At 58.2% G+C, this 13,410-nt stretch overlaps 1 protein-coding gene across 1 annotated transcript; it reads right to left on the reverse strand.

Moving 5' to 3' along the window:
- Window positions 1-3,812: 3,812 nt before the first annotated feature.
- LOC140903145 (uncharacterized) lies at window positions 3,813-12,193 on the reverse strand. Its single transcript, XM_073323991.1, has 4 exons — window positions 11,724-12,193; window positions 10,736-10,832; window positions 5,119-5,221; window positions 3,813-5,011 (listed from the first exon to the last, which is right to left on the reverse strand). Exons 1-4 carry the CDS (start codon window positions 12,051-12,053, stop codon window positions 4,861-4,863), a joined length of 681 nt encoding a protein of 226 aa, XP_073180092.1. The 5' UTR covers window positions 12,054-12,193; the 3' UTR covers window positions 3,813-4,860.
- Between the last annotated feature and the right edge of the window lie 1,217 nt (window positions 12,194-13,410).

Here is a 13,410-nt window from a genome sequence, read left to right on the forward strand (position 1 = left end):
CCCAGCTGTGATGTAACGGGGCTGGCTGGGAGAGGCTGGGAGCGCTGCAAAGGGCTGTCACGGCTGGTGGTGCTCTGGGCTGCCATGCAGGAGACCTGGATTTGAGTCCCTGTCCCTCACCTTCCCTGGGCTGCCAGCAGCTCTCTGCCAGGGGGCACCCCCGGCTCCAAGTCCATTCCCATTGCTCTGCTCTGCCGTGCCAGAGCTCCTGCTGGGTAGTGCTCTGCCACGTAGGGGGCGCGGGCCTGATCTCTGGACCCCCGCCACTGGCAGAACTGGGGAGTGCTGCTTCCAGGCTGGGTTGTGCCTTCTGTGCAGTGGAAGGCCCCTGGGCTGCTCGAACCCTGCAGGAGACCGGCTGGATCCCTGCCCGGAGTTGGCAGAGGCTGGAAACCCTGCAGCCCAGACAGCCTTGGTGCTTGGCACTGGGTTCCATCCCCCTCGGCTGGAGGCCTGGCCGGTGCTTTGCCGGGCTGCGTAGGGGAGCTGCAGTCTGTGCCCCGTTCTGTCTCCTTAGCTGTTAGGGGCAGGGCAGGGGGCACCGAGAGGGGAGCTCTGCCGGGCCTGGGACGGGCCATGTGGGCCAGATGCCCTGAGGTGCTGGTGGGGCTCTGTGTGCTGAGCTCCCCCTGGAGAAAGGGGCTTTTACTTGGGCTGGAGGCAGAACAGGAGCTGCTGGGGCCTCTGGCACTGGGGGACCTGGGGCAGCGCCATGTCCTCCCCCTGCTGGGACCTGTGCCAACTCGAGCTGGTGCTGAATAGACCCCTGGAAGCAGCACCCTGGGGGGGTCTCTGGGTTAGAGGACCCCCCCCCAGCTCTGGGGCTCCTGGGGGTTATTTTGAGCCATGTTTCATTCTATTTCCACCTCCCTGCATGATGATAAAATAATAACGGGCCGTTGTCAATGGATAACGTGCTGCCCACCAGTCGCAACCTGAATTCATCATTCCACCCGCCCACCCAGGGTGGGAGCAGGTGAGCTTGTCCCTGTTTCACATGATGGGGCGGGGGGGATCTGGGGCACAGAGAGGCCATGGCTGCCAGGCAGAGCCATCTCCTGACCCTGGCTGGGGCAGCTCAGCAGGGCAGGGGGTGGAGCTGGGGGAGGAGAGTGGTCCCCACTAACCCAAGCACCCCAACTCCCCCCCTGCCCCCCAAGTGGCTGCAGGGCCGTCGCTGCTTCCCTTCCACCAGCACCCACTCACCGGTGTAATCCCCCCCTCACACACACATGCGGCTGCTAGGTTTCATTTCTCGGAAGAAGCTGCTACACAGGGCAGCGGAGGGGCGCGAAGGGGGGAGCCTGAGTGAAGGGGGGGCAGGGCAGAAGGGCTGAGAAAGGGGCTAATTTACCTGCAGCTCACAACTTTGGGGCTTTTTCTTTTTTTGTTCAGAGAAAAATTTCTTTCTTTTTGCCTTTTTATATCCCTCCTCCCCAACACAATAAATAACCCAACGTCCTTCTTCCTCCCCTGCTGAGCCAGCTGCCAGCCTACTCCTTGGGCCCTTCTCCCCCACCCCCCAAAACCAGCCAGGCCCCTGCTCCAGCCTGTGGGGGGGGTTTGCTCGGATCCACGGGCAGGGGCTGGGCTCCACCTCGGGAGAGCGGGTGGGGAAGAAGCGCTGGGTCCAGACCCGCTAGAACTGCCTGGCCTGTGGCTGCTACGTGGCAGAGAACCCCACAGGCCAACCCACCTGTTGGCTGTGCTGGCCTGGCAGGAGCTGGGGGCGGCCAGGGGTGTTTGGTGGATAATGGACTTTGCATTGATGATTATTATTATGTACAGCCCCTAGCACAGCAGGGTCCTGGCTCATTGCCAGATAAGAAACAGCTGCAGATCCTCCCAGTAACAATTCAAAATAATGCTAAACAGAGCAACCTTGAATACCTCGTGACTGACAGCTCCACGGTGACACAGCAAGGTCCATAGACTTGTATGGGATCTTATCACTATAAAAGAAGGGTGTATGGCCATGGGACTTTGGGTTCGTTCTGCATCAGCCTCAGAGCTTTGAATGCGTTTGACAGAGCCCAGCTCCTCCTCCCTTGTGTGCAGTTTCAGCTGGTCACTGGAACTGACCGAGCAACAGTGAGGACTGGTAACTATAAGATCTGGCTGCAGAACCTTTTGGTGTGTGTGAATGAATGGAAGCATATGCCGATTGTAATGCTTAAGTTGTACTCTCAGTAAACGCGGCGTATTGCCTTATCCCATTTGCAAAGATTCTGTGTGCTTCTTATAAGCATAACACTGGCTCCTGAAGCCCTGAGGGCCGAGTATAACTGCACTAGTGGATCCCCTCCCCTCGGTGTCTTTCCTTTAGTTATGTTTTGAGGGAGCGCTGGGGAAGGCACTGGGGGGTTTCCCAGCCCTGCGAAATAGGAACAGAAGACCCAGCTGTGGTATGTTTTGTGTTCAAACCTTGATGCTGGATCTCCGGTACCCCGAAGGGAGGAGAGTGTGGCCAGGATGTAGCCAGGAGCTGAGTCACTAGAAGAACCAGACCACCCTTGAATGGCCCTCGAAGGCCGTTCCTGCAATGCTAGGCAGTGAGATGCTCTTCTACCTAGAAGTCTATTAGCTAGAATAAGCTGTACATTTTTAACAGTGAGGATAATTAATAATTAACCATTGGAGCCATTTATCAGGAGTCGGGGTGGTTCTCTATCACTGGCCATTTTTAAATAAAGATTGGCTGATTTTCTAAAAGATCTTCTCTGGGAATAATTTGGGGGCAGTTCTCTTCCTTTTCCTCCCACAGCCCCACTTACCCCTCCCACCTCCCTCCCATCTCTTCGGGAAAAAAGGGTCGGTAGCTGGGGTGTGGTTGTTAAGAAGATCAGACGGTACCGGGGTCAGCGGTCGGTTTTTCATCTCTTGATGTTGCTCATCCAGACCAGCTGCCTTCCAGGAAGCTGTGTTAGTCAAACACGTTATTGGGCTCCATAGAGGGGAAGAGTGTGACATTTAATGTCGGGGCTATGCAAGGGATCAGACTACATGACCTAATGGTTCCTTCTGGCCTGAAACTCTATGAAACTGTGGTCTGTGCATTAAAGCACCAGGACCTGGGAGCTAGGACTCCTGGGTTCCATTGCCAGCTTTGCCACTGCGTGCCTGGGGCATGTTCCTCTGTCTGCTGTGGTTTCCCCACCTGTAGAATGGGGCTAATGGTTCTGATTACCCAGGGTGTGCTACAAGGTTCGGTTCACACATGTTGGACGTGTGCTTTGAGATCACCAGTGGAAGGTGCTGGAGAAAGGCAATAAGTGTTTTGCTGATCCCTCAGTTGCAGGGGTAGCTCACCCCCTCGAAGTAATTACCTCAGGCTCTCAGTAAATGCAGGCCGGGATTGCTGCATTGGTCACTGTCTTGTTAGCTCCTGCCCATTCAGACCAATCGACTCAGGCTCTCTGCAGACTCAGGCAGTGTCCCTGCATTGGTTACCCTTGGGTCACCATGTGAGCTGTTCTTGGCATCCTTGAGGATTAGAAACTGACATATATATGAAAGTCCTGGGTCTGATGCCATCACCTGACTCCCGGAGCAGGGCCCTAGGCATGGACCCACAGCGCTTTCCCCTAAGAGCGCCCTGTGCAGAACCCATCACCCCAGCCCAGGAGCAGGGAGAGGGGTTTGCCCCGTGCTCCAAACTAGAGGCAAAGTTTGAGCTGCCTCTTCCCTGCTCTCTGAAGGCAGGTCAGGCGTGCAATGGCCACGAACACGGCTCCGGGGCTGCTCACTCTGAGCCCCGTGTCTCTGATTGGGCAGGACGTGGGAGGACAAATGACACCACAAACCTTTGGGGTTGGCAAAATTGTATTAGAAAAACAGAAACCCTAAGGGAGCAGCAAATACCCCAGCTGGGGCTTGACTCCGCTCAGGGCAATTGTCGTCTGGGATAATCTGAGTCCAAGAAATCCCAGGGGCTCTGGCTCTGGGTGAAGTGGCTCCATCCTCCCTGTGCCCTTCATCTTCTTCACTGTTTCCCTATCGTCCTCCAGTGCTGGGCAGGAGCCAACGAGATCCTTCTGCCAGGGACCGGCTGGAGGGGGGCCTGTCTCCCTGCACGACCCGGGGAAGGGCCGAGGTCGTAGCAAGCTAGTGGCTTAGACCAGTTCTCCTGAGGGTGTCTTGGAGGGGAGCGAGCTGGCTGCGCTATTGCAGTACACCGTGTGCCCCTGGGGGTTCTCCACTCTCCCGCTGCACTGGGGCAGTGGGGACGGATGATGGAAATAAAGAGAGCGAGAGAGACAGTCCTGTGTCCCCATCCCCTGACCCACTGCGCTGAGCTAGAGAAGAGCAGAGGGAGGAAGAAAGGAGAGATGTAGGCAAGGGAGGACTGGAGAGGAAGCATGGCCTTAGAGTTATGTGCTGGTGCTCAGACTTGACTCCTCCATGTGCTACTGGGGAGACTCACGAATGGCCTTGTGCTTCAGTTTTCCACCTATAAAAAGGAGATAATGATCTTTCTTTTTCCCCTGTGCTGCTATTTGGCCTGCGAGCTGTTCAGGGCAGGGGCTGTGTCTCTGGCCTGGCACAGGGGGGCCCTGACTTCAGCTGGGACCTGGCAGTGCTGCCGGGCTCTGGGAGGAGACTTGGAATGAGACGGAAGGTTCAGTGAAGCCGTGCTAGGCAGCGGGACCTCACAGGAGAAGGCTCTCTCACCTGCAGCGGGGAGAGCATGTGGAATGGTCAGAGATGAGCAGGTACAGAGCGCGGTGGCTGGTGGAAGGCTGGAGCTGTCCTTGGTGGAGGTGACAGGACGAGACCGAGAGGCTGGGGGTCAGACAGCAGGAGGGGTCTCTGGACAAGCCTGTATCCAGGCTCCTTGATACCGGTACAAAGCTGCTCCTCTTAAAGGAGAGGGGTCCCAATGAGGGACAGAACCAGCGGAGCCAGGTAGAGAGAGACACTGTGACCCCTGAGGCTGTCCCCGCCGGACTGCTGATTCCTCTGGCTTTGGAGCTCCAAGTTCAGCCAACGGATGTTAGCTTCAAGTTGATCTCTGGGGGAACAAGCAAAAGGGAAACGCGCTTTCGCTCAGAGCTCTGGCGGGAGGGTCCCACCCAGGTCCCACCCCAGCCCCATAGGGCTGGGACTGGCGGGTCCTACCTTTGCTGCTGGAATTCTTGCTGGGAATCCTGCAGCTGCCTCTGGGAATCCTGCAGCTGCTGGGACTGGCTGGAGAGCTGCTTTCTGAGCCTGCCGTTTTCATCTGGAAGAAGAGAAGAAAGGAAAGCAGCCAGGTGTCAATGTGTTACCAGGCCTGCTTTTCACCCCCAACATTCCCCACTCTCTAGCACCGTGCACGCCTCTCCGTCTGTCTTCACCCCAGATCCCACCCAGTGTGTCTCCTGTCACGGAGTGTGGGGGCGTCCGGGGCCTGCACCCCTCTTCCTGGGACTCACCGCGACTCTCAGCCAGCCAGTAAAACGGAAGGTTTATTGGACAGTAGGAACACAATCCAAAACAGAGCTTGTTGGTACACCCAGGACCCCTCAGTCAAGTCCTTCTGCGGGGCAGGGAGCTCAGACCCCAGCCCTGGGGTTCCCTGCATTCCTCCACCCAGCACCAGACTGCAACCAAAACCCCCCAGCAGGCTCCCTCCTGCAGCCTTTGTCCAGTTTCCCGGGCAGAGGTGTTACCTCCCCCTCCCCCTCCTGGCTCAGGTGACAGGCTCTCAGGTCTCCCATCCCCAGTGAAACTCCCCTGCCACATCCCCAGGTCAGCACTCCCCCCTCCCTGCTGCGTCACATCTCTCCCCCCTTCGAGACTGAACTGAGCGGGGTCACTCTGACCAGTGACTTGGGGAAGTTCAGGGCCCCCTCTCCGGGACAGCGCATCCGCTATCATGTTGGCATTTCCCTTCACATGGACCACGTCCATGCCATAATCCTGCAGGAGCAGGCTCCACCTCAGGAGTTTGGCATTGGCTCCTTTCATCTGGTGCAGCCTGGTCAGGGGAGAGTGGTCGGTGTACACACGGTGAAGTGTCGCCCGAAGAAATAGGGCTCTAGTTTCTTGAGGGCCCACACCACGGCCAGGCACTCCTTGTCGATGGCCACGTAGTGTTGCTCCTGGGGTAGCAACTTCTTGCTCAGGTACACGATGGGGTGTCTCTCCCCCTTTTCATCCTCCTGCATTAACACCGCCCCCAGTTCCCTGTCTGAGGCGTCGGTGAACACCATAAAGGGCTTGTCAAAGTCTGGGTTTGCCAGAACTGGTCCACTGACCAGAGCCTCCTTCAGCACCCAGAAAGCCTCCTGGCACTGCTCGGTCCAGACCACCTTGTTTGGCTTCCCCTTCTTGCATAGCTCAGTGATGGGGGTGGCTATGGCGCTAAAGTGGGGCACAAATCTTCGGTAGTATCCTGCCATCCCAATAAAGCCTTGGACCTGCTTTTTGGTGTGGGGAGCGGGCCAGTCTCTGATCACCTCCACCTTGGCTGGTTCCGGCTTTAGGCGGCCGCTCCCCACCCGATGGCCCAGGTAAGATACTTCAGCCATCCCCACCTTGCACTTCTCCGCTTTTACAGTCAGCCCAGCCCCCTGGAGTCGGTCCAGCACTTGTCTAACCTGGGACACATGGTCCTCCCAGGTCTGGCTAAAGACACAGATGTCATCAATATACGCCACGGCAAAACTCTCCATCCCCCTCAGTAGCTGGTCCACCAGGCGCTGGAAGGTGGCCGGTGCTCCCTTGAGGCTGAAAGGCAGGGTCAGGAACTCGATGAGCCCCAGAGGGGTGATAAAGGCTGATTTCAGCCAGGCATCTACATCCAATGGCACTTGCCAGTAGCCCTTTGTAAGGTGGTGGTAAGGTATCAAGCTCCTCCCAGCTTGTCTAGGAGCTCATCAGGCCTGGGCATGGTGTAGGCATCCGATACAGTGATGGCATTGAGCTTTTGATAGTCCACACAGAACTGGATCGACCCGTCCTTTTTGGGGACCAGCACCACCAGCGAGGCCCAAGGGCTGGCAGATGGCTGGATCACCCCCAAAGCCAGCATGTCCCTGACCTCTCTTTCCAGGTCCTGAGCAGTTTTCCCTGTGACTCGGAAGGGGGAGCATCTTATTGGCGGGTGCAATCCTGTCTGCACCCGGTGGACAGTCAGATTAGTGCGTCCAGGCTGGTTGGAAAACAGCTGTCGGTAGGGATGCAGCACCCCCCTGACCTCAGCTTGCTGGGCAGGGGTTAGCTAATCCGAGAGGGGAATTGTTTCCAAGGGGAGCCAGCCCCAGTCTCAGGGAATATATTTACCAAAGGGTCATCTCCCTGCTCCTCCCAATGTCCGCACACAGCCAACACCACATTCCCCCTGGCATAATATAGCTTCATCATATTCACATGGTACACCCGGCGGTGGTGCGCCCGGTTCGACAGCTCCACCACGTAGTTTACCTCATTGAGCTGCTTGACAACCTTGAAAGGGCCCTCCCAGGTGGCCTGTAGTTTGTTCTTTCTCACGGGGGTGAGAACCATCACCTGATCCCCGGTGGCGTAGGCACGGGCCCGCGCCGTGCGGTCATACCAGACCTTCTGCTTCTTCTGGGCTCTGGCCAGATTCTCCCTGGCCAGGCCCATGAGTTCAGCCAGTCTCTCTCGGAAGATCAGGACATACTCCACCACTGACTCTCCATGGGGAGTGGCCTTCCCCTCCCACTCGTCTCTCATCAGGTCCAGGGGGCCCCTCACCCTCCTTCCATATAACAGTTCGAAAGGTGAAAATCCGGTAAACTCCTGGGGTACCTCCCTGTACGCGAACAGCAGGTGAGGTAAGTACTTGTCCCAATCCTGCGGGTGCTGGTTCATAAAGGTTTTCAGTGTCATCTTTAGCGTCCCATTGAACCTCTCCACCAGCCCATTGGACAGGGGGTGATAAGCTGAGGCCCAGTCGTGCCGGACCCCACATTTCTCCCACAAGCACCGGAGCAGGGCCGACATGTAGTTGGATCCTTGGTCTGTCAAGACTTCCTTGGGGAACCTCACTCGGCTGAAAATGGTCAGGAGCGCATCGGCCACGGTGTCTGCTTCAATGGAAGCTAAGGGCACTGCCTCGGGGTAGCGGGTGGCAAAATTTACCACCACCAGAATGTATTTCTTCCCCGACCGGGTCGTCTTGCTGAGAGGCCCCACGATGTCCATGGCCACCTTCTGGAAAGGTTTCTCTATGATGGGCAAAGCTCTCAAAGCCGCTTTCCCCTTGTCCCGGGCCTTCCCCACCCTCTGACAGGGGTCACAGGATCGGCAATACTGCCGGACCGTGGTAAAGACCCCGGGCCAGTAAAAGTTCTGTAGCAACCTCTGCCGGGTGCGCCGGATTCCCTGGTGCCCTGCGAGGGGGATGTCATGGGCCAGGTACAGGAGCCTGCGGCGATACTTCTGGGGGACCCCCAGCTGCCTCCTGATCCCACAGGACTCCACTTCCCTTGTGGGAGCCCATTCTCGGTACAGGAACCCCTTCTCCCACAGGAACCTCTCCTGGCAGCCTCTCCTCATGGTCCCTACCACACTGAGGTCAGCCAGGTCCCTGAGCTTCAGCAAGGAGGGGTCTTTCCTCAACTCGGCCTGGAACTCAGCGGCTGGGGAAGGGATGGGGACCGGCTCCCTCTCACTGGCCAGGTCTGAGGCCACAGCCTCTCTGAGCCGTGCCCCTTGGCGCTGCCTCCCCACCAGGGTAGGGTCCTGCGCCTCTGGTGTGGTACCCTCCCCAAGGTCAGGGTGCAGTGCCCCTCGCCGGCTCTGGCTACAGGTCACAACCAGGGCGGTCTGGGGGTTGCTTGGCCAGTCCTCTAGGTTCCCCCCGCCATCAAAACCTCAGTGGGCAAATGGTGGTGTACCCCCACGTCCTTGGGGCCCTCCTTGGCCCCCCCATTTCAGGTGTACCCTTGTCACAAGCACCTTGAATGGGGTCCCGCCCACCCCCATCAGGGTCAGGTAGGTGTTGGGCACCACCCGATCTGGGCCACCACCTCGGGCCGGACCAGTGTCACCTCCGTGCCCGTATCCCAGTATCCATTGACCTTCCTCCCATCCACCTCCAGGGGAACAAGGCACTCTCTCCGGAGGGACAACCCCGCGCCTACCCTGTAAACCGAGCACCCTGAATCCAGAGCCTCCAGCCCTCTGGCGGGGCTGGCTGGGGTACTCTTCCCTCCTGAGCAGATGGTAAACTGGCAGCCCCCCTTGCCTGGGCCATCTGCCCCTTGTCCAGCTGGGTCCCTACCCAGTTAACCCTGGGTGGGTTGGGTCTGCTCAGTCTGTCCCTGAGCCTGGGGCACTGGGTTCGTACGTGGCCTCTCTGACCACAGTGATAGCAGCTCAGGTCACGTTGGTCCCCTCGAGTGGGTCGGATGGTCCCGACACCAGGCATTCCCCTTGGGAGGGGGTTCTCCATATTTCCCCGCTGGGAGGTCCCAGGGTGACTCTCTCTCTGCATCGTGGGGGGCCTGTTCTTTTGGGACTTCTGCCGGCTACCCCCTGACCGACTGTTCACAAACTCGTCGGCCAGCTGCCCTGCGTGCTGGGGGTTCTCTAGCTTTTTGTCCACCAACCACAGCCTCAGGTCGGAAGGGCACTGTTCATACAGCTGCTCCAGTACGATTAGGTCCAGCAGGTCCTCTTTAGCTTGGGCCCCAGCTGTCCACTTGCGGGCATATCCCTGCATCCGGTTGACCAGTTGTAGGTAGGTGACCTCAGGCGTTTTATGCTGACTCTGGAACTTTTCCGGCACATCTCGGGGGTCAGCCCAAACTCACGGAGCAGGGCCTGTTTGATCGTAGTCCCCTGCCTCCACCCCTGTCAATTGGCTGTACACCTCCACGGCTTTGGGGTCCAGTAAGGGGGTGAGAAACCGGAGCCTGTCTGCAGGGTCAACCCTGTGCATCTCGCAGGCATTCTCAAAGGCTGTCAGGAAGCTGTCTATGTCCTCCCCCTCCTTACGCTGGGCCAGGAAGCACTTACCAAAGCTCCTTGCAGTCTTGGGTCCCCCCTCACTCACCGCAGCCGGGGCCCCACTGCTCCTCAGCCTGGTCAGCTCCAGTTCATGCTGATGTTGCCTCTCCTTCTCCTCCCACACATGCTGATGCTGCTTTTCATGATCCTCCAGCTCCCTCATTTTCATCTCCCTCTCCCATTCTAGCTGCCTCTGCTCCAGGGATCGGGAGCTCCGCCGGGAGGATCCCCCGCTGGCTGCCTAGGTCAGGGTTGGCCCTCGGTATTCGCTGGGCTTCCCCCAACCCCTTCCCCAGGCATAGTTAGGAAGGGTCTCGGGATGTCCTCGGCAGCAGTCTGACCCCTCCCAGCCCGGTCAGGCCCCAGGGCCCACACTGTGTCCACCGGGCGGCTTCCTTCAGAGGCAGAGATCGGGTCATCCAAGCGATCCCTCTCCTCCAACTGGGCAATCAGCTGTTCCTTGGTGGACCTCCCAATGCGCAGCCCCCTCTGCCTGCACAGCTCCACCAGGTCGCTCTTAAGGCGTTTAGCGTACATCTCCCTGCTGGCTACTCGCAGGCCTGGGCAGCTTTCCACGGTTTCCAGGAAGAGGTGTTACCTCCCCCAACCCCCTCCTGACTCAGGTAACAGGCTCTCAGGTCTCCTATCCCCAGTGAAACTCCCCTGCCACATTCCCAGGTCAGCACTCCCCGCTCCCTGCTGCATCACATCTCCAGCCCCCACAAGGGATCTCTGCCAAGCCATCCAGCTCCCATGGAACTAACAGGCATTTCACCTTGTAACCATTGTTCCTTGGCCTCCTGCTCAGCATCTCTGGCTTCCAGCTGTGTGATTTTGTTGCTCAGAGCAGTGATGTTGTTCTGCAGGTTATGCTGAGCCGGAAAAGGAGGGAGAGAGAGGAAAAGGAATCATTATCACTGAGTGTGCAAGCAACACAGAAAGCCCTTACCCACGTGTGAAACTGATCGTTTCTGGCCACTGTGCCCTTTAAGATTTAAGAACTCATCCCCTCACGTGTCGTTTTCCTGCTTTTTCAACTCCCAGCTGTTTTCTCAACTTTGAATGAACTAGGGGCATAAACTGAACAGAAGAAAATATTTCCTCTGCATGTCCAGAAATGACTACTAATGTCAACAGCTGGTTCAGCATTTCAACCATCTCTGGTTCCAGGTGCTTAGCCAGTGACTTCCACCAGTTCAGTGGATGGCTTTCTTTAAAACCTGGCAGAAAACATACACTGTCCCCAACCCCACGTCCCCACAGATACGGAGAATTCAATGAAATGATGTTGGTCACAAAAGCCGCTTGATGCCCCCAGGGTCTATGCAGCAGCCTTTCACCCCTGCAAGGCGGGGTTCAAATTCCCCAGCAGGGAGCAAGTGACGTGAGCTGCTGGACCGGTGCCCCTGGCCCCAGCCCACCCCACAGAGCAACAGGACAAAGTCCTTGATTAGGAAACAGTCATGAGTGGACCAATGGGGGTGATGCATGTCACTGTGTGGGGGCCCAGGGCCAGAACGGCTGTGGGGGGAGTCAGGGGCATAGCACCGGTGGCAGAGCCTGTGAAAGAAACTTTGTGTACTGTGCCTGGGGAGAGGCGGGGGGATGGGTTAGACAAGCACATTCACTACCCCAGCAGCAGCCTGGAAAGGTCCCTAGGCTGTGAACTTCCCAGGGCAGGGCCCAGCACCTTTGCACAGCCCCCAGCACTGTGCCACCCTGACCCTGGACTGGGGCTCCTGGGCCCTATTCAAAGCACCCACCGTCAGGCTCCTGCAGGAGTCCCAGCGCCCACGCGTCTCCCAGAGGGTCTGATTGGCGCCAGCCAGCTCCGACCGCAGCGCCGTGACCTCTGCCCTCGCCCCGTCCCGCTGCTTTTCCAGGGCCCCCTTGTCCTCCTCCAGGTTGGCGAGTTTCTCATCCAGATCAGAGGTCTTCAGCTGCTCCTGGCACTTGACCACACAGCAAGTGAGAGTGATTAATATGGCAGCTAATATGAGGACGGAGGCACCTACCAGGCAGACGCAAAGTTTCTTACTCTTGGTGCCCATGTGTTCAGCCCCTAGACAGATGGGCCTGGGCACGACCCCCATCAGCTCTCGCTCCAGAGACTCAGATGGGTGGAGGTTGAGCGACAAATGTTCCCCGCAGTTTATTCCTCTCCTACCGCTGTGTCTCTGGATGCAGCTGCTGCCCTTGTGCCAACCCCACTGAGCCGACAGCCCAGTCACTGCTCCCTGCAAAAGAGTTTCTCTGGCCCCCTAGTGTTCAGTGCTGTGCTCCTCCTTAGTGGGAGGTGCAGCTCCAGATTCCCCAGGCTGGGGAGGAAGGACTCCCCCTAGAATGGGGCTTTCTAGAAAATCACATGGTCTCCTGTTAAAGGGCGCTAGGGAGCACTGAGGTCAGCGTCATTTGGCTGAAGACCCAGTTCCCCGTCCGTTGTTCTGATGGCCCTGTAGCCGGGTGCTGCAGAAGCCGGTCAGGGCTGTGGGCTAGCACCGTGGTTAGCCCTGGGGGAGACCTGGGTTTGATTCCTGGTCTCACTTCTTCCCCCAGTTGCCACCAGGGGGGCATGCTGCAGAAGCTGGTCATGGTGGCTAGCGCTCTGGGCTACCACACAGGGCAGCTGGCTCCGATTCTACCCCAGACTCCGGGGCTGGGATTTGTGCCTCCTGCACACGGTGGGGCCCCTGGGCTGCTCTGTGACCCGGCTGGATCCTTCCCCTGCGTTGGCAGAGCCCAGCAGCCCACACGGCCCGGGGGGTTGGCACCGGGTTCCATGCACACTGTGCCATCCCCCTAGGCTGGTGGCGGAGTGGCCAGCCTTTGCCCTGCTGTGGTCTGTGCCCCATTCTGTTAGGGGCGGGCAGCAGGGACAGAGAGAGGAGCCCTGCCCAGGGCAGCATGCGGGTGTCTGGGACGTGCTGTGTGGGTGAGAAGCCCTGAGGTGCTGCAGGGGTCTGTGTGCTGAGCTCCCCCGGGAGAAAAGAGATGCAGACAGAACAGGCGCTGCTGGGGTAGGTAATGCAGTGCCCTGCTGGGAACCGCGCCAGTCCAAGCTGGTGCCACACAGCCCCCTGGAACCAGCCCCCTGGGGTCTCTGTGTCTGGGACTTCCGGGGCTGCTGGGGTCTCTTCTGAGCCACATTGTATTCTATTCTCATCCTCCTGCGTGATGCTGATGACAATAATGGGACATTATCAATTAATAACACGCTGCCCACTCAAGATGGTCACCAGCTGGGATAAATTCAACCCCCACCCAGGGAGGGGGGCAGTTGAGGATCATCCCCGCTTTCCTTGTGGGGGGGAACTGAGGCACAGAGAGGCTGTGACCATCAGCCACAGCCCACTGCAAACACACATTTCTTGCCCCAGGATGGGAAAGTGGTTCCCCTTCCCATCAGCCCAAAAACCCCCAATCCACATCCACTGGAAGTGGCCAGGGCTC

The sequence above is a fragment of the Lepidochelys kempii genome, chromosome 25 (genome assembly GCF_965140285.1).
Source record: "Lepidochelys kempii isolate rLepKem1 chromosome 25, rLepKem1.hap1, whole genome shotgun sequence".
NCBI lineage: Eukaryota > Metazoa > Chordata > Testudines > Cheloniidae > Lepidochelys > Lepidochelys kempii.